Source organism: Xenopus laevis, chromosome 7S, assembly GCF_017654675.1.
Source record: "Xenopus laevis strain J_2021 chromosome 7S, Xenopus_laevis_v10.1, whole genome shotgun sequence".
NCBI lineage: Eukaryota > Metazoa > Chordata > Amphibia > Anura > Pipidae > Xenopus > Xenopus laevis.
Window position 1 is genome coordinate 22,121,317 of NC_054384.1, and position 22,234 is coordinate 22,143,550.

The 22,234-nt window shown below is 38.7% G+C and overlaps 1 protein-coding gene across 3 annotated transcripts; it reads left to right on the top strand.

Annotated features, from left to right (window-relative positions):
* The first annotated feature begins 912 nt into the window (after positions 1 to 912).
* Positions 913 to 21,623, top strand: XB5832479.S (provisional ortholog of cell division cycle 25C S homeolog). Of its 3 annotated transcripts, none has more exons than XM_018226980.2 (12): positions 914 to 1,919; positions 6,184 to 6,290; positions 7,086 to 7,137; positions 7,876 to 7,906; positions 8,393 to 8,461; positions 11,222 to 11,380; positions 12,036 to 12,107; positions 13,553 to 13,615; positions 16,641 to 16,739; positions 19,523 to 19,647; positions 20,192 to 20,303; positions 21,033 to 21,623. In XM_018226980.2, exons 1-12 carry the CDS (start codon positions 1,741 to 1,743, stop codon positions 21,207 to 21,209), a joined length of 1,245 nt encoding a protein of 414 aa, XP_018082469.1. In that variant the 5' UTR covers positions 914 to 1,740; the 3' UTR covers positions 21,210 to 21,623.
* The last annotated feature ends 611 nt before the right edge of the window (positions 21,624 to 22,234 follow it).

The window sequence follows — 22,234 nt, forward strand, 5'->3', positions numbered from 1 at the left end:
TCATCTTATTAATGTCAGTGATTGGAACACAATGTTTCACAGTTTCAGTTTATATATGGGAGTTTATCAACATCCAGAAGCTTGGGACATCTATCTATCTATCTATCTATCTATCTATCTATCTATCTATCTATCTATCTATCTATCTATCTATCTATCTATCTATGTCTATCATCTGTCTGTCTGTCTATATCATGTCTGTCTATCCATCTATTATCCATATCATCTATCTGTCTGTCTACCTATTATCTATCTATCTATCTATCTATCTATCTATCTATCTATCTATCTATCTATCTATCTATCTATCTATCTATCTATCTATCTATCTATCTATCACTATCATCTGTCTGTCTATATCATGTCTGTCTATCCATCTATCATCCATATAATCTATCTATCTATCTATCTATCTATCTATCTATCTATCTATCTATCTATCTATCTATCTATCTATCTACCTATCTATCTATCATCTGTCAGTCTGTCTATCATCTATCTATTATACCTATTTATTTATTTTTTTAGTCTGTATATCTGTCTATCGATTTATCTATTTAAAGTTCCACAGATAAGTAAGGAGAACATGTCACATCAAACCCCTCTCACAAACCTAGTGAAGTGTTACAAACACGGAAAGGGACAAAAAAGCAAATTAAGGGGAAAAAAAATACATATGCTTGTTTAAATGTGTAAAATGGATTTATTTGCACTGGGGTACATTATGTATATATCACAAATATTTGCATCAAAACAAAATACATATAAGACATGCTTATATTTCTTTTAAATAACTTTTAGTATGTTATAGAATGACCATTGTTAGCCACTTTTCAATTGGTCTTTTTTTTTATAGTCTTTTTTAATTATTTGCCTTCTTCTTCTGACTTTTTTTAAGCATTCAGATGGGGGTCACTGACCCCAGCAGCCAAAAACCATTGTTCTGTGAGGCTATTTTATTATTATTGTTGATTTTACTATTTCTCTTTCTATTTAGGCCCTCCTCCTATTCAAATGTTTGTCTCTCTTTCAAAACACTGCCTGGTTGCCAGGTTAAATGGGGCCCTAACAACCAGATAGCTGCCAAAATTCCAAACCGGAGAGCTGCTGAGCAAAAAGTTAAATAAATTCAAATACCGCAAATAATGAAAAAATAAAGATAATTAAATACTAAAAGTTAATTTGTAGTTGAATAACCCTTTATAGCACATAAATGTGTGCTATGTATAGAGTATAGTTTCCTTTTAGGTACCTGCCCTGCTGAGTATTCTGATTTGTGTTGTTGTGGGCAGTTAAGAGATGCCGTGAGTTGCAGTTCATAACAGCTGGAGGGCTGCTTGTGTGTTGTCCCCAATATAGAAAATCTGTAATTTACTATAGTAACACTGTCCCGGGGCTCCCTTTTGTTTAAAAACATCCTCGCAGGAACAGGGACGCTATTGATTCCATGATGCCACAGTACCGTTATAGTCTCCTTAATCCCCTCCCCCCAAACAGGCTCAGCAAGGCTGGGAGCTTCAGCAAGCGACCTGGTATCCAGCCTTGCTGCTAATCAGCTGTTCCCTGCACTGCTTGTTGTAGCTACTGTCACCATGGGCAGGGACTTGGAGCTGTCAGAGAGGGACTTTCAAATTGGAGTAAATCAAAACCTGTAGACAGGTGCAGCTCTAAATACAGGCACCTCTAGTTATAATGGTGCATACAATTTAGCCATTGACAATAAGCAGCTCTGGCAGCAGCATGTCGTGTTCTGTGGGAGCCCCAGATTTAGCTAATGAGGGTGACCCCGAATACATCAGCTGGAGAAATGAGAACTTGGATAGCAGCCTGGACGAAGTGCTGACATTTTCCCCAGACCTTGGGCTGTCACCGGTCACCTCTTTGTCTGGTAGCATGGGACTTCTGAACTGTGAGCACAGGTAACCCATTCTCCTCTTTTAACCATAAGAAACTTGAATTATAATGTGATTTATATATATATATATATATATATATATATATATATATATATATATATATATATATATATATATATATATTTTGCAACAGGGGTACTTTATTTATTATAATACACAAGTTTCAGTGAGTCATGCGACAGAAGTGACATCAGTACTCAGAGTTTATAACTGATGACATCAGTACTCACCGTTTATAAGGATATAATTTACAAGATATTCATGGCTCTTGTGTATTATATGATATTATCCACAGTACTGATCATCCAAATAAATGTAATGGATGATGCTACTGTCAGAAACGAAAGGTTGTAGCTTTTAAATATTCTGAAATAATAATAGTTTGGGCATTTTCATCGAACTTATGGAGTATCATTTCATTGGAATTGTCGTGTTTGCTTGTTGTTTGCTTGTTTGTTTAATTTAAAGGGATACTGTCATGGGGAAAAAAAATGTTTTCAAAATGAATCAGTTAATAGTGCTGCTCCAGCAGAATTATGTGCTGAAATCCATTTCTCAAAAGAGCAAACAGATTTTTTTATGTTCAATTTTGAAATCTGACATGGGGCTAGACATATTGTCAATTTCCCAGCTGCCCCAAGTCATGTGACTTATGCTCTGATAAACTTCAATCACTCTTTACTGCTGTACTGCAAGTTGGAGTGATATCACCCCCTCCCTTTTCTCACCCAGCAGCCAAACAAAAGAACAATGGGAAGGTAACCAGATAACAGCTCCTAACACAAGATAACAGCTGCCTGGTAGATCTAAGAACAACACTCAATAGTAAAAACCCAGGTCCCACTGAGACACATTCAGTTACATTGAGAAGGAAAAACAGCAGCCTGCCAGAAAGCATTTCTCTCCTAAAGTGCAGGCACAAGTCACATGACCAGGGGCAGCTGGGAAATTGACAAAATGTCTAGCCCCATGTCAGATTTCAAAATAGAATATAAAAAAATCTGTTTGCTCTTTTGAGAAATGGATTTCAGTGCAGAATTCTGCTGCAGCAGCACTATTAACTGATTCATTTTGAAAAAAAATTTTTTTCCCATGACAGGATCCCTTTAAGGGAAATAAGCATCCTAGCACGCCTGGTTTTAAAGTCAGAAGGCTGCAATATAAACAAAAGGGATACAGGTATGGAATCTGTTATCCAGAAATCTCCAAAATTATGGGAAGGCCATTTCCCATAAACTCAATTTTAATCAAATAATTAAAATTTTTAAAAAACGAATTCCTTTTTTCCCTTGTATTAAGAAGACAGTACCTTTTAATTGTTCCCAACTTAGATAAAATTAATCCTTCAACAACTCAACTGGGTTTGTTAAACGTTTAAATTATTTTTTTTTAGTAGACATAAATAAATCCAAATTACGGAAAGTCCCCTTATCTGGAAAGCCCAAGTTCCTGACCCAGTCCAAGACCTTTACTTTCATTTACAAATGCATTATATATGTATAAAAGAATATAGAATTCCATAGTTGTTGTACTAGTGGGTCTTTTCGGAGGACCAGTGATGAGCACCAGAGAAAGCTTGTTACTATAGAGGCCATGATACACAACAGGGAACTGAAAGCCTGCAGCATTATCCACAACACGCACAGCAACCAGATTGCTATGGAGAAAGTCATACAAAAGTGCAGAGTGAATAAACACTTACCACCCACCACTTAATCCCCAGTGCAGAATCTACACAATTTGATAACCAGTAATTCAATTAAATACTTTCAATCCAATGTGTATATATATTTTATTTCATGACATGACATATATCAGTATCCTACCAATATCTAACTGTTGTACTGAGATTATTATTATTAATAACATGCATTTATAGAAAGAATTTTAAATAAATTGAACTTATACACACAACAGCGGTGCTGCTAAAAATGTACTGATGCTATTCATTAAAAGCACTCCCAAACAAATATGCGCCTTGCACTTTCATATATAGGGGCAAATTCTCCAGCGACGGCTTTGCTCACAGCGCAACACTTCGCCAGGAGTAGATTCGCAAGGATAACGCTAATTCACTAAAATCCGAAGTTGTGTCCAGGGCGCCGAACGCTGGCGAAGTTGCGCTAGCGTTACTGCGCCAAGCAAAGTGAAGTTGCGCCAGCATAATTTTCATACAGCGGGAAGTTAAAGTTGAATGGACGTATATGTTGCAGCAAATACATTACATTACACAAGTCCAGGGAACCTTAATAAAAGAAAATAGAGTTGTTATATTGCCCTACACATGTGCCCAGTGTATAGTTTATGTGCCATATGTTAGGAAATGTAGGGGGGAAGCCAGTTTACGCTCTTTTGCAGCCTGTCAACCTGAAAAAAGAAAAAGACGCCAGCGTTTTTTGGGACTTAGAAAATTTTTCAACTAAATTTTAAGAAAGTCCTATCTACTCTATTGCACTTCGCCTGGTCTGAGGTGGCGAAGGCAAGTCTGGCACAAGAGGTAAAGTTCAGTAAAATCTGCATCTTAGTAAATTTGCTTAGTTACGTCCATTCGCCAGAGTGCAACTTCGCCAGGCGTTAGGGAGCGATATACTGCTAGAGTCTATCTCCTTCGCTAGCGAAGTTATTCCAGCGACCACGAGTAAATCGGCGAAGTACCGAAATGACGTCACGCTGGCGAATTTTCACTTTGCCCCCTTTAGTAAATTTGCCCCATAGTTGGCAGTGCATCCAGTGTGCTGGTGCACCTATTGCAAACCCTGGAGGTACTGCCATCTTTAATGCGTCAATGGTAAAAAAAACATTGCAATTTGCTTTCTAATTTGCACATGTACATCACACTGGGTTGTAAATGACCCTTAATAGTAATTTGGAAAAGTTTTGATTTACCATATATGCATTGTTTTGTTATATACAGTAATATATAGAGAAGATGGAAAATGATTCCTGTTCTTTTGTAACAAAGATCTGTTTGATTGGAGACTACTGTTTCTTTTTAAGGAAAAGCTGAGCCTGATTATTATCAGTTACTGTTCTGAATGAAAATTAAGGGGACCATTCACCAAGCTCGGGTGAATGAATAGATGGAAAAAAGCTTGAATTTCGAGTCGTTTTTTCTGCTCCTCGACTATCGAATTGGCGTAAATTCGCCTGAGTAGAATGATTCGAATAGATCGAGCGCAAAAATGCTGCGACTATTCGCCAATCAATAGTTGAAGTACTGGATTGAGCGCAAAAACGCTGCGACTATTCGCCCATTCGATAGTCGAAGTACTGTCTCTTTTAAAAATACTTTGCCACCTAAAACCTACCGAATTGCTTTAAAAGCCTATGGGAAAGTCCCATAGGCTTGTTTTCCTGTTTTTGATCGAATAAAAAGGCATTCGATCGAATGAAAATCCTTTGAGCGAATATTCGATTGTGCGCCTATTCGCCTGGCGAATATTCGCCAATTCGACTATTCGCCAGTGTGTAAATGCGGCCAAATTGCCTTTAAATGGTCCTTTAAATGAGATCTATTGTGAATTAAATGTTTTATATGAAGCAAACCCTAAGGGGGTTATTTACTAAACTCTGAATGCAAAAATCACAAAAAATGTGTGATTTTTTTTTATAAAATCAGACTTTTAAAAAAATCATGAATTTTTCGGAATTTATTAAAAGTCTGAATCGGAAAATTTGGCATCTCAGACCTGTCGAGGTTGCATATAAGTCAATGAGAGAAGTCCCAATTATTTTTTGATGTGCGCTGGGTTTCGTGCAATGCCCTGACGTTTTCTGAGTTTTTGGGTGAAAATTCCGGAAAAAAAACTTGAAAATCATGAAAATCTGATTTTTTTTTCCTGCAGAGCAAATTTTCACGAAAATGTAATAATAAATAAGCGTTAAAAACCCAAGCAGATTTGATTGGAGTTTGTAGGAGAAAATATTGAGATAAATTTGGATTTTGATAAATAACCCCCTTAATGTAATAATAATCAATACAATCATTCCAGGGTATTAATCTAACACAATGTTGGTAATGTGGCCCCAGTAGCAGAAATTCCGTGGGGATCAGCACTGCTGGGAAGGGGGCTGGGAAATTTGGTCAGAAACAAATAAGAACATATATTATTTAATAATATTATAATAACAAAAAGTCTCAGATTTGCGATATAAATTTAATAAGAATTGATTATCCTAACAATAGAAGTCAGTAACCACCATGACAACCACATTTGTATCTCCCAGCCAAGAGATGTTTATAAATGATTCATTATGTGCTCTTCAGAATCAATCCAAGATGCAGGCTGAAGCTGTCTCCTGATTCTGAGAGTCCAAGCCCCACCGAGCCAACCAACCAGAGTCAAGCCTCCATGGAAACAAAATGTTTTACAGGTCAGAACAAACACTCCTTATTCTAAATCAGGTTTAAAGGGGTTGTTCACATTTAAATGAATTTTAGTATGATGTAGAAAGTGATATTTCTGAGAGAATTTGCAATTGGTTTTCATTTCTTATTGTTTGTGTTTTTTTATTAAGTTTTTTATTCAGCAGCTCAAGGTTGCAATTTCAGTAATCTAGTTGCTCTGGTCCAAAATACAAATAATTTAAAAACTATAGAAAATAAAAAATTATCGTCAATTCAAAAGTTTCTTAGAGTTGGCCATTCTATAACATACTAAAAGTTTACTTAAAGGTAAACCACCCTTTTTACTGAGACCATATTTGCCTATGAAAAGAAAAAAAAATAGAAACCTAGTGCTACTTTGCTACAATGGAGGTTTATTATAGTCCCATCCATGTTTCTAATTTTCATTTTCTATTTCTTTATTAGAGATAAGATTCGTCTCTGTTGCATTTTGCATCACCATCTTCTGGGTTTGCCAACTTCTCCTGCTTTCTTGCCTGTTGCACATTCACCTTTGCTTCCTCTTTAATAAATGCCAAACATATCTGATAACTGTTTGTTAGAAAAAAACCTTTAACTTGCTGATGATCACTGAGAGACAACCATTTGGAGAATCATTTAGTTATTCATATATGTTATTGTGAATTATATGGTTCTTGTGAATGTCTTTTTGTAGAATACATCCATGCTAACAATTTCCAAAAACAAGTCATTGATGATGTGTATCGCTACCACCTCCTGCATGATTATCTATAAAAATTGTTTGTTTTATACATTTGAAGGTCTTCTTAATTTATCCACACCAAGGCCAGATAAAAACATCATTAAATCAAGGTAATATATTGATTTGTGAAAGCAGTCCTTTTGTCATTAATATTGCAAATAAATATAATTATCCCATGGTAGGATAATTGTTTCATGCCATACTCTATGTTTTAAAGAGCAGGGATTTGTTTTACCTGACAAAGTACAACTCGAGGCTAAGGCAATAAGTTTAGTATGTAAAATATTGGATTTCTAGCCATATTCAAGTTTAAGGTTTAGTTTTCCTTTAATACTAGTAATAATGGATGTGTGAAATGCAAAAGCTCTCCGGAAGACCTCCTGTAAAATGGTATTTTTTAGCAAAAGCTTTAATTCCAATAAAATTGCCTTTTTTCCTACCCCCAGGGCCAGAACTAGGGGTAGGCAGAGTAGGCACGTGCCTAGGGCGCAAAGCTGGGGGGCGCCAGGCACGTACCTGCTCTGTTGCCTACCCCATTGTACGGGCCTGTCTCTCCCCGACTGCCGTGGATATTTTTCCATAATTGCGCTTCTGCGAATGTAGAGAGCAAGCACTCAGCCGGCACCGTGGCCGGCCAGGTTGCCTAGGGTGCCTGGCTGGGTTGGCCTGGCGCTGCCTGCCCCTAAAAGAGGTCCTGGTGTTTAGTCTCAGTTCAAGATCCCCTATGGGTCAAAGTCATGAATCATTCCCAAAAATTTTTCAATAATGAGTGCTATTTATATATAAACACTAATAAATCAATACAGAAAAAGGTCTTTACCATGGCATAATTCTCTTTATTTCTCCAGTGACTCATCCTATGGAGTGAGGATCCGGCCGGTGAGTGCCCCTAAATTGTTATATTTTATTGATAATATAAAGGATACCTTGCTGTTATTGAACTGCAACAGTCATAGGATGTGTGTCCAACAACTGCAATGCTAATTGTACTATGCAATTGCAGAAAAAACTATGGAAATATGTAAGGGGTGCTGTGGAAACTCATGAGGGAAGGATGAGACCTTGAGGCAGGAGCTGTATGTGTCTCCGGCAAGGAGTGTTTGAAGGGCAGAGTCAGCCCTGATTGGCTGACTGCAACTAATCAGGCTACTGCTGGGGCGGCAGAGGCCAGGAAACATATAGTGTGAGCAACCCTACAGGCTGCTCATCTGGCTCAATGGATAAGGCATTAAGCCAGAATCCAAAGGTCCCTGGCTCGAATCCCAGCAGAGCCTGACAGTTAATGCACGGAGGCAATTCATACCTGTTTGGGGGCTTTTCAAAATAAAAAAAAAGTATATTCTAATGCATTTTTTTGGGTTAAAGAAACAATCGACAAGAAGAGAACAAATGAGAGAACACGAGGAAAATGCTTCACACCCTGGAATACAAAAGGTAAAGTATTTATAATGGAAATAGCTGATGTGTGGTAATCTTCCTGCTGTTGAATTTATGCCAATGATATATAAGAGGTAATTTACAAGGTGCAAGCACAGAAGCACTTAGGGCAGATGGTGGGCAAAAGGCATCCTGTTGTCTTGCCTGACTAACATGTTCTGGTGACACATACTAGGGGCATGCTGTCAGGGGGCCTAGCGGCTCCCAAAGGGAGTAGTCCGGACCAAGATGGAAGCCAGGAACAAGAGTCCAAGATCGTGGTATCCGAGGGGTTAAACAAGAGAATAGTCAAAGTCCAGGCAAAGTTTCAGGAGGCAAGCAGATCAGGTTCAAAGTCAGAGGTTTCAGGCAGGAACCAGGATCAGGATAGCAATAGCAAAACACACCCAGGTTCTATAGCACAAGAAACCTATAATTGGGCAGTGTTTCAGTGTCCAGGGCGCCCTTTTACGACAAAATTCCTGCACCAGTGATGTCATCATCATGCAGCGACGCTGCACCCATGTGTTCAACATGGGCGCTGCCATCTTGGATTTTCATTGCTACCGCCGGGAAGGTGAGCACCGCCGTCGGGTGCTTCTGGCAGTCCTGACACATGCCAAGGAATGCCATATGCTACTCACCACCTGACCCTCCTCCTTACTTATACAGAGAAGGAAACAAAGGAGTAGTTAGGGTATTAGTATTAAGATACAGCTATGGGATCCATTATCCAGAAGGGTTTTTCCCATAGACTCAATTTTAATCAAATAATTAAAATTTTTAAAAATGATTTCCCTCTGTAATAATAAAATGGTGCCTTGTACTTGATCCCATCTAATGTATACAAAACAATCCTACTGGGTTTATTTAGGGGGTTATTTATCAAAATCCGAAAAGCTCTCATTGTTTTCTGAAAACTACTCCGACCAAATACGCACTGACTTTTCCCCTCTATTTATCAATACAATTTCACAAATTTTTCTTGTGTGGAAAAAATCCAGATAAAATCGTTCAAAATCCAAATGATATGATTTTTTTGGATTTTGCGCCCGAAAGCTACAATTTTTTCATAAAATCACCTAAAAGCTATGATTTTTTTCAGAAACCCAGTGCAACTCAGAAAATCTTTCAATTGTTAACAGGACATCTGCCATTGACATTTTCACATGTTTTCGGCAGGTCTGAGTTGCATCAAACTTTATTAAAGGAAAACTATACCCCCCAAACAATGTAGGTCTCTATAAAAAGATATTGCATAAAACAGCTCATATGAAAAACCCTGTTTCATGTAAATAAACCATTTTCTTAATAATATACTTTTCTAATAGTACAGTATGTGCCATTGAGTAATCGTAAATAGAAAATTGTCATACGATCATACAATTCACTGTGCACACAAACATACCAACAAATCATACTTGTTAGGTCACATGAGACAATTAACAGACAGAGTTGTGTCTTTTGCTTCCACACTTCTTCCTGTTACAGTTAGAGTTGTAGTATTTCTGGTCAGGTGATCTCTGAGGCAGCACACAGACCATCACAAAATGGTGGCTCAAGGCAAGAGATGTAAAAGGGCAATATTTACTTAAATATATATACCAGTTTGGTAAGATTCTTTAATATGCCACTTAATATGATGTAAACTATCTGTTGCTTAAGTATTCATTTTGGGAGTATAGTTTTCCTTTAAATCCCGAAAAAGATAAAGTTTTTTTTTTCTCATAAAAAAATTGTATTTTCCCCATTAAGGGTTAGCTCACACGAGGCGACTTTTGGGCGACAATCTCCCCCCGAACTGCCTCCTCATGTCTTCCCATCCGCTCAGGGCAGCCATCAGGGGGGGAGAGTTGTAGAGGGGCCCCGAGGGTAAGGGGGGCCCAGCCACGTCAAACTTACTTGATTAGCCAGCTGCTGACTTTGGGAAGGCATGGACGTTTAAGGGGCCCTGGCCCCAATTTTCTTATAATGTGGGTTGGGGGGCCCTGGCCACCAATCTTTTTTAATGGGGGGGCCCTGGCCACAATTTTTTTTATGGGGGCCCTGACCACCAATATCTTTTTATTTATTTTCAACATGTGGGAACCCTAGCCACCAATATTTTTTTTGTTTTTTTACTGTGTGGAAGGGGCGGACCTGTGGGGTGGGGAGGGTGGACCTGTAGGTGGGGCTTGCGGTGGGCGCAGCCCAGGGGGGCCCAGGAAATTTTTGCGTATGGGGCCCTGTGATTTCTGATGGCGGTCCTGCATCCGCTATAATGAAAAGTCACCTGCGCTAAAGCACACGCAGTGCGGCGTTTTCCAAAGTTTCCTCGCGTGGCAACTTCAGGCGACTTCTGAAAACGCAGCGCCCCGTGTGCTTTAGCGCAGGCGACTTTTCATTACAGCAGATGGGAAGACACGAGGAGGCAGTTCGGGGAGATTGTCGCCCAGAAGACGAGGTGATTAGCCAGGCGACAAAATCTCCCCGAATCTCCTTGTGTGAACTAACACTTAAAGTCCGACTAGAAAAATTCAGAGCTTAATAAATAACCCCATTAATGTTTAAATTATTTTTTAAATATCAGAGCTCCAAATTACAGAAAGACCCCTTATTGGGAAACCCCCAGGTCCTGAGCATTCTGGATAAAAGGTTGCATACCTGTACCAATAGTTATTGTTTTTAACCTAGGATACAGTATATTAAATTGAACAATTTAATTTCATAGGCTATGATGCTTTAGTAGTTACATAAGAATTGTTATTCTACCATTTTTATTTCTTTTTCAATCCCAAGCAGAAATCTCGGATGAAGCTCTCAGACCTGTTTGATAGCGTGGAACACATTAATGAACAACCCAGGCAACAGTCTGAGAAAGCAAAAGTGAAGCAATTAGCCAAGCAGGCTAACGACAAAAAACAAGGGAAGAAAGGATCAGAAAACAAGAGACCTTTTGTAAGTAGAGAAGGATTTCAGCATTTACGTATGTTCATACCTACTTAATAGGTAATCTACCTGCCTAATGCATTACAGTTCAACTAAGTGGGGAAGAGATCCAGAGTTAAAGCTGATCATAGTACAGCATGTTCCTGAGGCAACAGGTCTAAGCAAGTGTATTTGTGACAAGGATTCATGCAAACAGTTTAAGGAAGAATGCACTCCATTGTGACTGTGTCCTTGGGTTTTCCAGGGTCATGATACACCATCAAATTAATGTATCAAATTAATGTCACAGTCAATTTGTGTCTCACTGGTGTTGTGACAACGAACTTTCAACTAAACCCATTTTTTAAAATAATGAATTCAAAAAAAGATCACCAACAAATGGGGCCAAACTCCTTTCTTTTGCGATATTGCAAGCTCCATATTTCTTTTTGGAGTGTTCTCATAATCTCATTGTGTCATTGTTTTCATAATCGCATTTATAAATAAATATATAGTAACACCTGTGAGTTAACTCTTTAACTGTCAGATTTCTGCTTTTTAAACCAACTGGGAGGAAAGTGAAATTGATGCCATTGTCTTGCAACAGTGACAAAAAAAAACTTGTTCTTTATTGTTGTCATACATGTGAATAATGTGACATGATGTTTAATTCTGCTTAATTTAGGTCAATGGCATTAGCCCTCAGTTTCATACTGCAGAAATTGAAGATGATCATCTTATTGGAGACTTTTCTAAAGTACGTTAACCAATTCAAGAATATTAGGTTGAGTACATGCTTAGTATGAATGAAACAAATGGTTCAGAATGAAACATGACTGTTGCCAAGACTCACCTTATAATAGCAGCCTTGTCTTAAGTTGGCCATACACGGGCCGATAAAAGCTGCCAACAGACCGAGTCGCAGCTTATTGGCCCGTGTATCGGGCCCCCTGAGGGGCTTCCCCGATCGAGATTTCGATCAGATGGGACTAAAAATCCTGTCGGATTGCGGCCGCATCTGTTTGTTGATGCGGTCCCTCGATCCGACGGGATTTTTAGTCCCATCCGCCCGTTCCCATTCGTTAGGGCCCACGATCGGATCAGCCCGATAGTGCCCACCTCAAGGTATCTCTCCGTGTATTGCCAGCTTTATTTAGAATATCAGGAGCAGAACCTGCATGTTTACAACAGTTCATAAGGCTCTGTTTGACACAGCCAGATGGAATGTAGAGTTGCAGTGCACAAATGCAGTGTGCATCTACAAGGTTTTCGTGCTTAGAGGGAAGGGCATAGTGGTGCTTAGGGTATTGCAGATATTCTGATAAATATCAGAAGGTGAGTCTTCTTCCCAAGCAAAATGAATATCTACTATCATTTATCCTTCCAATAGTTACTGATGGGTGAAAAGGGAGAGGGGTGAAAGGGGAGAGGCGAGAATGCATATGAAATAAGGAATAATGAAAATGAAAGATGGTTTGAAAGAAGATGCAGGCCCTGATTTTTGTGGGCAGGCCACAAAGGCCTGGACCCTAGGGTGGCAAACTGCTAGGGGCTGGCCGCATCTGAACTGAGGCCCAGTCCTCAGCAATTGTGCAAACTGCAGCAGAAGAAAGTAAGAGGTGTAAGCCAGGTCTGGACTGAGAATTAAAATAGGCCCTGGCATTTCAGGTACAGAGAGGCCCAATCAGTCCACATAGAGGCCCAAACATCTCCCACCAGCCCACTAAATACTGACTTTTTATGGGACCTTATAGCAGCCCCTCTGGCATTTGCCAGAACCCACAGATTGCCAGTCCGGGCCCGGTGTAAGCCCACACAGGGGGGTTGCAAGTGCAAGGAGGGGGGTTGCAGTAGAGTTGGGTGTGCTTTGCCAGGGTGATGGGGGTTAGTGTTCAATTGGGGGTGCAAGCAGCCTAGGGTGTGTTATTTTAAAATCTGGCCCTGAGGAGATGGGAGTAAGGCCAAATGACTGGCAATGTGTTTTCCAATTAAACCTAATCAGGTTTGACCTGTTTTTAAGTGCAAGTCTTCCAGCGGCTGTGCAAACAGTTTGTGTGTGGGGGGGTTACATATTATTTCTGAGCAGACAAACAGACAGATAGAGGGATGAATGGACTGAGATTTGTTAATTTTCTCTACCTATATTTCATTATCTCTATCTATATTTATATATGTTTGTTTTTATTTTGTAACTCCTTACAGACTTATTTATTACCTTTGGAAAAAGGGAAACATCAAGACCTTAAATATATTAGCTGCATCACTGTAAGTAAAAGCTGCCTTGTCATTCATATTCTATTAATAAGGAAAATGGCCATGCTAGCTGTACTTACCATACTAATCGCCGTATGTTTCCTGTTGTCCTTGTCTTTTCCATACATTGTTATTGGTTTAAGTAATACACATAAAGACAAGCATCAACTGGTCTGTTTATTACTCTTGACCAATACTACTTAGTGGCGCTGACCTTAAAAACTGGGTTGAGTGAGGCATTATTGTGGGCAGAGCACCTGCTACACTATCCTGCTGCAAAACTGTGAACACCTTCCTCTCTATCATCTCAATCTAAAATCAAGAATATTTATACGAACATGGTACACTTTGTGCAGCTGCATCAGCCTCTAATTTTCTGGAAAAGCTTTCCACTAGATGTTGTTTCTAGATTTTGGTTCTGGAATTTGATTCCATTTACAATTGGTAGCATTAGTGAGGTTGGACACTGATGATTGGTTATCAGGCTTACAGTCAGTGTTCTAATTCATCCCACAGTTTTTTACCTGTTCAGGATTCAGGTTCTTCCACTGCCATCTCAGGAAATTAATTCTATATGGACCTCTCTTTGTGTATGGGGCATTATATTGCTAAAACTGTAAAGAGTCTCCACTAACAGTTTCCAGTAGGAGTAAGAAGCAAAGAATTGTTAAGAAATATTAATGTATGCTGTGGTGTTGTGGTTTGCTTTTAGGTAGACCAATGGCCCATGAAGAACAGTTACACTTTACTCTTCACATACTTCTTCTGATGCTTACTATGACTTCCAGTTCTTTTTGTCTATGTATACATCTAGTCTAGATAAAGGCACGCAGTTTACAAGAAAGTAGGTCCTAATGCATTGATTGAATATATGGAGTATAAAACATAAAATCTTTGGGGAAAACTCTTCTTCAGGCATACATTATGAGACTGTCCCAGAATAAGTGACTTCATTTACAACCACAATCCCTTCCAAGGGGATGTATCTAAGCGTATACATTTTTTGCAGTGCCTGTTAACCATAATGGTGATTATTTAAAACAAAACAAAAATGCAGTCAGCCACGTATTGTTGTCTGCTTGTTCTACTCCACAACCCACCAAACAGCCCATGCTTGCTTTGCTCGCACACACCACCCCTGCCACTTGATCCATGTGCTACAAACCCAATCACTGTTTGGTCTGAACAGGCTCTCCACTGATTGGTCCTTTAACCTGCTAATTGCTCTCCTTTAACTGCACCCCCATTGGTGCTTGAGTTAAATGCCAGTAGACCCTAATTGTGGCCCTGTACATAAAAAGTATACAGTTGTAAAACAAAGATCTATGTTCATCCTACTTATGATATGTAACAAATACAATTCATATCTAACAGAAACACTTGCCTTTTGCTTTATTAGAAAAACACATTAGAATATACTCATTTAATTGTTTTAGAGAAATGTTAATAATGGTCCAAATCCAACATTTTTCACACCGTTGTTAGGTTGCTAAAACTTGGTTCCAAACTGAAGAATCGCAGAACAAAAAGCTCCATACTATATAAATACATAATAAATACATATAATACATAACAAAACATATAATAAAAAAAGCCCAAAGAGCCCAGTTGCTAATGGTCTCAGTATATCACAAGCTATGTCACACTAAAGTGGTTATTTATCAAGGTCCGAATTTATCTGAGTATTTCTAAGTTAGAAATCCGAGCAACTCTTATTGCCCGAATAGACCTTATTTATGAAGAAAAAAGCCCCAAAAAATAGGGTCGGGCAAACTTTGGAGCTTTCCCGAAAACTCCAATTGTTTGTGGTTTCTGCGCCAAAACCTTCGAAATCTATGAAAAAATTGCAGTTTTCAGAGTTTTTTGCGCAGAAACCAAGAACTCATCGTTTAAGGGTACGGACATCAGTGCAGACACTGGGACCTTCCCCATTGACTTATACAGGACCTCGGGAGCTTTTAGATGCCGGGGTTTCGGATTTCGGAGTTTTTAGACCATCGGACTTTAATAAATCACGAAAAATTTGTAGTTTTTTTTCCTCCGAAAACCACAAATTATTCAAGGTTCGGATATTCGGACCTTGATAAATAACCCCCTAAAAGTTAATTTATAGCTGAACCCCTTTATGGGTTCATAGGGTGAAAACTTAAAGGGCTGGTTCACCTTTAAGGTAGCTTTTATTCTAAGCAACTTTTCAATTGTTTTCATTATTTATTTTTTTATAGTTTTATAGTTATTTGCCCTTTTTCTTCTAATTCTTTGCAGCTTTAAAATGGGCTTTGCTGCCTCCCTTCTAAAAACAAATGCTCTGTAAGGCTACACATGTATTGTTATTGTTACTTTTTATTACTGATCCTTCTATTCAGGCCTCTCCTATTCATATTCCAGTCTCTTATTCAAATCAGTGCATGGTGGCTAGGGTAATTTGGACCCTAGTAACCAGATTGGTTAAGATGCAAATTGAAGAGCTGCTGAATATAAAGCTAAATAACAAAAAAAAACCTTCAATAATAAAAAATGAAAGCAAATTGTCTCAAAATCTCACTCTCTACATCATACTAAAAGTTGTCTTAAAGGTGAACAACCTCTTTAATGGTTAGTGGTCACAAACAAGGCACGTAAATACAAACAGAAAGTACTTCCTGTTCTCTTGTTTTTGAATGAGAGATGAACAATATCAGTATGGAGGAAGCAGCAGCTTTGAGGCTATCCATTAACTATCACATACAATCTAACCAGACTCTGGGATATATTAATGACTGATTCACCCTGTCAGTGATAGGTTTTTGTTCTTCCAATTTGCTAACCAAATGTTTATATCTTCTTTTCTAACCCCAATTATTTTCTGTTACATTGCAAGGCAATGAACCCACCTCAGTGCTTTACTCCCAGTTCTGTTTGATAACTCTGTTATGAATCACTAATAGTTCAGTTAATAAATTGTGATTACAGCTTTCAAAAAAATATTTATTCTAATATGCAGTCTGAGCCTTGAATAACTCGAATGTAACTTTTGCCTCTTCTGCCCTACCTTCAGCTTGCCCGGCTTCTCAGAGGTGGATATCAAGATGTGGTGCAGCAATATCATATTGTGGATTGTCGATATCCATATGAATATGACGGAGGGCACATTAAGGTATATAATCACTAAAGTAGTTATATTACATTATATAGTGCATGCATTTTTTCATACCCCTGACTAAATTAAGGGTAGAGCAGTAGCTAAAAAAGGCAATAAAATGTGTGCACAGGTATCTTCATACTTAAGTGTACAAAAAGAATATGTATATGCTGATTAAACTAAGTAGGGTTATTTTGCCTCCATTAAGGATTAATGGTATATTTGTTTGAATCAAGTGCAAGGTATTGTTTTATTATTACAGGGAAAAAGGAAATCATTTTTAAAAACTGGAATTATTTAATTAAAATGGCCTTCCCGTAATTTGGAACTTTCTGGAAAACAGGTTTCTGTATAACGGATTCCATGCCTGTACTACAAAATGTATTTATGTTAATAATTGTGCATTGCCACTATCCAAATTAGCTTCATACATGCTGTTTTCTGTAAAGTTTCATATGGGGATTAACCGAATCCAGGATTTGGTCCGGTATTTGGCCAGGATTCAGCCTTTAATAGCAGGATACAGACTCATCTTAATCCTTGTGCGTTTCCGAATCCAAATCCTTAAAATCACGTGACCTTTCATCACAAAACAAGGAGGTATAAAAATGTATAACCACGCACTCGCTTCTCTTTTTCCCTTCCCATGCCTGAGTTGCATATTCAAATTCAGTTCGGTATTCAGGCAAATCTTTCACAAAGGATTCGGGATTTCGGCCGAATCCAAAATAGTTTCATACAAGTGTTTTCTATATAAATAAAAAGAGAAGCCATATTTCAAAAAAATATTTATTAAAAGATCCAAATACAAAAAGCACAAACAAATAAAACTGCAAGAAGAATATGATAAACAATACAAAAGCCTCATGAGAATTTTCATGCAATTAAAAATGAGAAAAAAAACCTAAAACCTCAAAGCAAAGAAATATTTTACAGTTTGCATAGGACGGCTTTCATAGACTTCTACATGACCTCCCCAGCTTTTGGATGAAGTTTTGTATTAGAATTTTTTGTGGGTTTTACACTTAATAAACATCAAATTTTTTGTGGTTTAGAGTAACTGATTAAATACAAATATAATACATACAAATTAATTATTATGTTTGGCACCCTATATCCAGAACCCAAGCTAAGCTCCCTGGTCTTGGCTCTCACTTCTGCCTCTAACCGCCACCTTTCACCTCAGGAGGAGCCCTCGGATGATCGGCTCCTTTGAGAGAGGGTGAGAGGAGCTAAGCTAACGGTTCTGGACAAGCAAAGAGGCACGATCGTCTCACCAGGATACTGAAAGGAACCACCAGGAACAGGCAGGCCGGGCCAGCACAAGCAGAGAATCGTCAGACAGGCCGGAAACTGGATTGGAGAGCGTAGAATAGTCAGAGGACAGGCAAAGGTCAGATTGGAGAGGTCAGAGTAGTCGCAAGCAGGCAGGATCAGAATTGGAGAAGTCAGAGTAATCAGGCAGGCAAAGGTCAGGATTGGAGAGGATCAGAATAGTCATAGGCAAAGCAAGGGTCAAAACCAGTTATAACAGATCGGATTAAACTAAGCAAGGCACCTAGGAACTTTTTAAATAGAACCTAACAACGGGCAACCATTTATACACTGAAATCCCCTTTTATTAGGGATGCACTGAATCCACAATTTTGGATTCGGATGAACCCCTGAATCCTTCACGAAGGATTCGGCCGAATACCGAACTGAATCTGAATCCTAATTTGCATATGCAAATTAGGGGTGGGAAGGGGAAAACATTTTTTACTTCCTTGTTTTTTGACAAAAAGTCACGCGATTTCCCTCTCCACCCCTAATTTGCATACGCAAATTAGGATTCGATCGGCCACACAGAAGGATTCGTCCGAATCCGGATCCTGCTGAAAAAGGCCGAAACCCGAACCGAATCCTGGATTCGGTGCATCCCTACCCCTTTATACTTTTGAATTTCGTGCCATCGCGCGTGACGTCATCACGCTGGCGCATAAACCAGGAAGCGTGCTGGCACGCGTGTTATAGGGGAACTGGACACAGAAGGGACAGGACGCATGCGGCGGCCGTCCCTGCCAAAGGCACAGCGGACGCCCCCCCCCATGCCAGAGGGCACACCACTGGGCCACCAGGGTAAGCGGCGGTAGTTCTTACACAGAGGCCTATTTACTAAAACTCACTTTGTTCGACCAAACTCCCAAACCCGAATCCCCTAAATTTACCTAATAATTATTGTTGAAAAAATTGGTGCGAGAAGAAGTCGCAATAAAATTGTGCGAAAATTCAAACCGTGCAACATTTTTGATTTGACACTCGAATCATACAACTTTGTTGGATTATTGAACAAAAACTAGTGCAAACAGCCCAAAACTATCGAGAATCCTGAAGGTAAAAAAAAACATGTTCCCATTTTTAAAGGGACCATCTGCCATTGACTTCTACATGATTTCAACAAGTTTAAGCTGGAGTATTTTCGGATTTCGAATTTGTAGCATTTTAGGAGCATAATAAATCTCGAAAAACTTGAGTTTTTTTTTCCTCTAAAAAAAGTTTTTCCCCTTTAAAAACTCAAGTTTCATTCAGGGAAACAAAAAAGATACAACCATTGGCCCCATAGTGTTCTGGAGGACAGAAGATTTCCATTATACAAATTTATATGCAGCAGTGACAAAGGAGTTAAACTTTTGCCTTATACTAGCTACTGCCAGTCACACAACAATATTTGTATATAAACAAAGAAATAGGTATTCAGTATGTACTGTACATGCCATTCATTACCTTCTGCAAAAACCTGATTTCCTTTCTGTGCCCAGGGAGCCTACAATTTATACAAAGAAGAACATATATCAGACACCTTTCTGAAGAATGACACTCATCCCAAAAGCACGACCCTCCTGATCTTTCACTGTGAATTTTCTTCAGAGAGAGCTCCAAAATTGTGTGTAAACTAGATACATTTTCATAAAAATTATTATTTTAATCAATTATATTTCTAGTCAGTCCCTTTCCTATTCACTTTCCAATCTTCTATTTTAAACCATAGCCTGGTTGCTAGGGTAAATAAAACCCAGAGCTGCAGAAGTGAAAGTGAAATGCATTAAAAGCAACAAAAAGGCAAATGGTCTTATGTCTGCATGTTACATGCTATCTAGCTAACCTTTTATTACACGCCTGCAGCTGTTATCAGGGTCACAATAAATGGGGAGTCCCCACTCAATTTCCCTGTACCTCTTTCATCTCTCTTAACCTTGCCAGCATTTTCATCCACTTCATTACTTCAGGCAATGTGCCTTGCTAGTCAACTACTTTATATTCTGCTGTTCTCTTCCATCTATACTAATGCAGAGCAGCACAGCAACTTATCTACATTAGCATAAAAGCTATATAATCAATTTGCATTATTCCTCTATTGTACAGTTGCATAAAGTATTTAAAATGAATGTCCTCTGAATTTTTAACATATGCTTTCTTTGTCATTAAAGGTGCCGCTTACTAAGAAATTTGGACAGAAATGCAAATAGATATCCTCACCTGCACTACCCAGAACTCTATATTTTGAAGGGAGGATACAAGGAATTCTATGGAAAATTTAAGGTACAACCGTGGCACTAATCTTCATGTTGCCCTTTCTCACTTGTGCATGGCTCCAGGGGCGTAACTACAGGGGGGCCCAGGAGGTATAGGGGACCCCATGAGGCCCAACAATTTCAGAATATATTGGTAAAACAGGACAATCTCTGGATATGTTGGGGCCCTAAAATTAGTTTGCTGTGGGGCCCAGTAACATCTAGTTACACCACTGCCTGGCTCCTTCCTTTATGTTTTCTTCCCATCTGGGGTATGATTTCTCTTTTCTCCTTGTTCCTGCTGCTCCTGAAGTTCGGGGTTTCTTTCTATTTCAACTTGTGCATGTATTTGTGCTTCATTTTTAGCCCTTAGTCTCCATAGGTACATAAGATGAGATATAAAAGGTTATTTATTACAGCTCTTTTACAATGCAGGATAAAGTGTGCAAAGTGCAAAGGCAGCAATCAGCCATTTGTTAGCACTATGCATGCTGTGCACTTCATATGTAAGTAGCCACAGATAAATATATACCTGTTATCACCCAAGGGTGCACTAATTATATTACTCAGTAACTTGATAACACTGTAAATACAGTGGGAGCTTCTCCGGGTGAAAAGACTAACAACTAAAACCAATATTTATTGTGATTTGTTGTTTTTCTGCACCTTCTAACCACCTGCCACAGCTATTAGGAAGTCCATTAATTAACTATAGATGTGCTGACAACTCTAATCCAACATTTTTGTTATTTTCCAGGGTCTCTGTGAACCACAGGGATATGTGAATATGTTACATAAGAGCTTCAGTGATCAGCTCAAGCAATACCATCGGAAGAACAAACCTTGCCATGTCAGTACTGTCCGGAAAGAGCTTTTTAAGCCTCTGTATTCAAACAAATGCACTGTCTTGAAAAAACATCCAGCAAAAGATTAGGAAGGAAATTATATCACAATAAAATCCTATAGAGGCAAAGGAGGACAGAGTGCTGTAAATAAAATTGTATCTTAAAAATACATATTTTTCTGTGATCATATATAAATCAGAGACAGAACAGCAGACATTCATTCATTCATTTTTTTGCTGCTAAGAAAAATAAGGGCCAAGAATTGTTAAATAGTAATGGAAGGGAAACGTTTCTGGAAATGTTAACTGGCAAGGACTGACCATAACACAGGGAATACTATTTAAAAAACATAAATTTTTCTTGATATCATTTACAGTTCTGTCAGTGTTCGCCATTAATTGGCCTTAAGACTCTGTATGAATGAATGTAGAATTTACAAAGGATCCCCACCTTGTTATAACCCAGTGGCACAGAATCAGATTCATAAAATATTTGGAATCATATAAAGTGTAAATGTTATTTCTTGTGTCTGTAGGCCATACATGAACAAGGTCATTAATAACATGAATCATGATTTAATATGTTAATCGGCATGCAGGCCAGCAAGGTAAGAAATAACAAAATGATTTCTACTTCCACTTAAAACAGGATAAATCTGCACCTCTGTCAGTAAACATAACATTTCCAAATACTTCACAAGATTGTTTTGTTTGCTGTTTCTGTCCAGTTGCATATTTATACATATATATATATATATATATATATATAGGCAGATGAGGGACTGGTTCTAGGGCAGCAGCTTTTGGGCTTGTCCCTTGGTTCCTAAATAACTGAATATATTGGGAAAAGAAAAATAAAAAATGTTCCCCTAACTACCACTCAATACTTACTGCAGAAATCTGCTGGCAGAGCTATTTCGACTTTAGCAACCAGATAGCTGCTGAACAAAAAGTCGGCTGCAGTCTGCAGGGGAGCCCAGGTGACAGGGTCTTCTGTGTAATAGTTCCCTTGCTCAGTCCCTCCTCCCTCTTCAATTGTAGGCTCATAAATTTGATGTCGGTGGTGGCAGTGTCGGACTGGAACACCAGGGGCCCACCCAAAAACCTTAGACCAG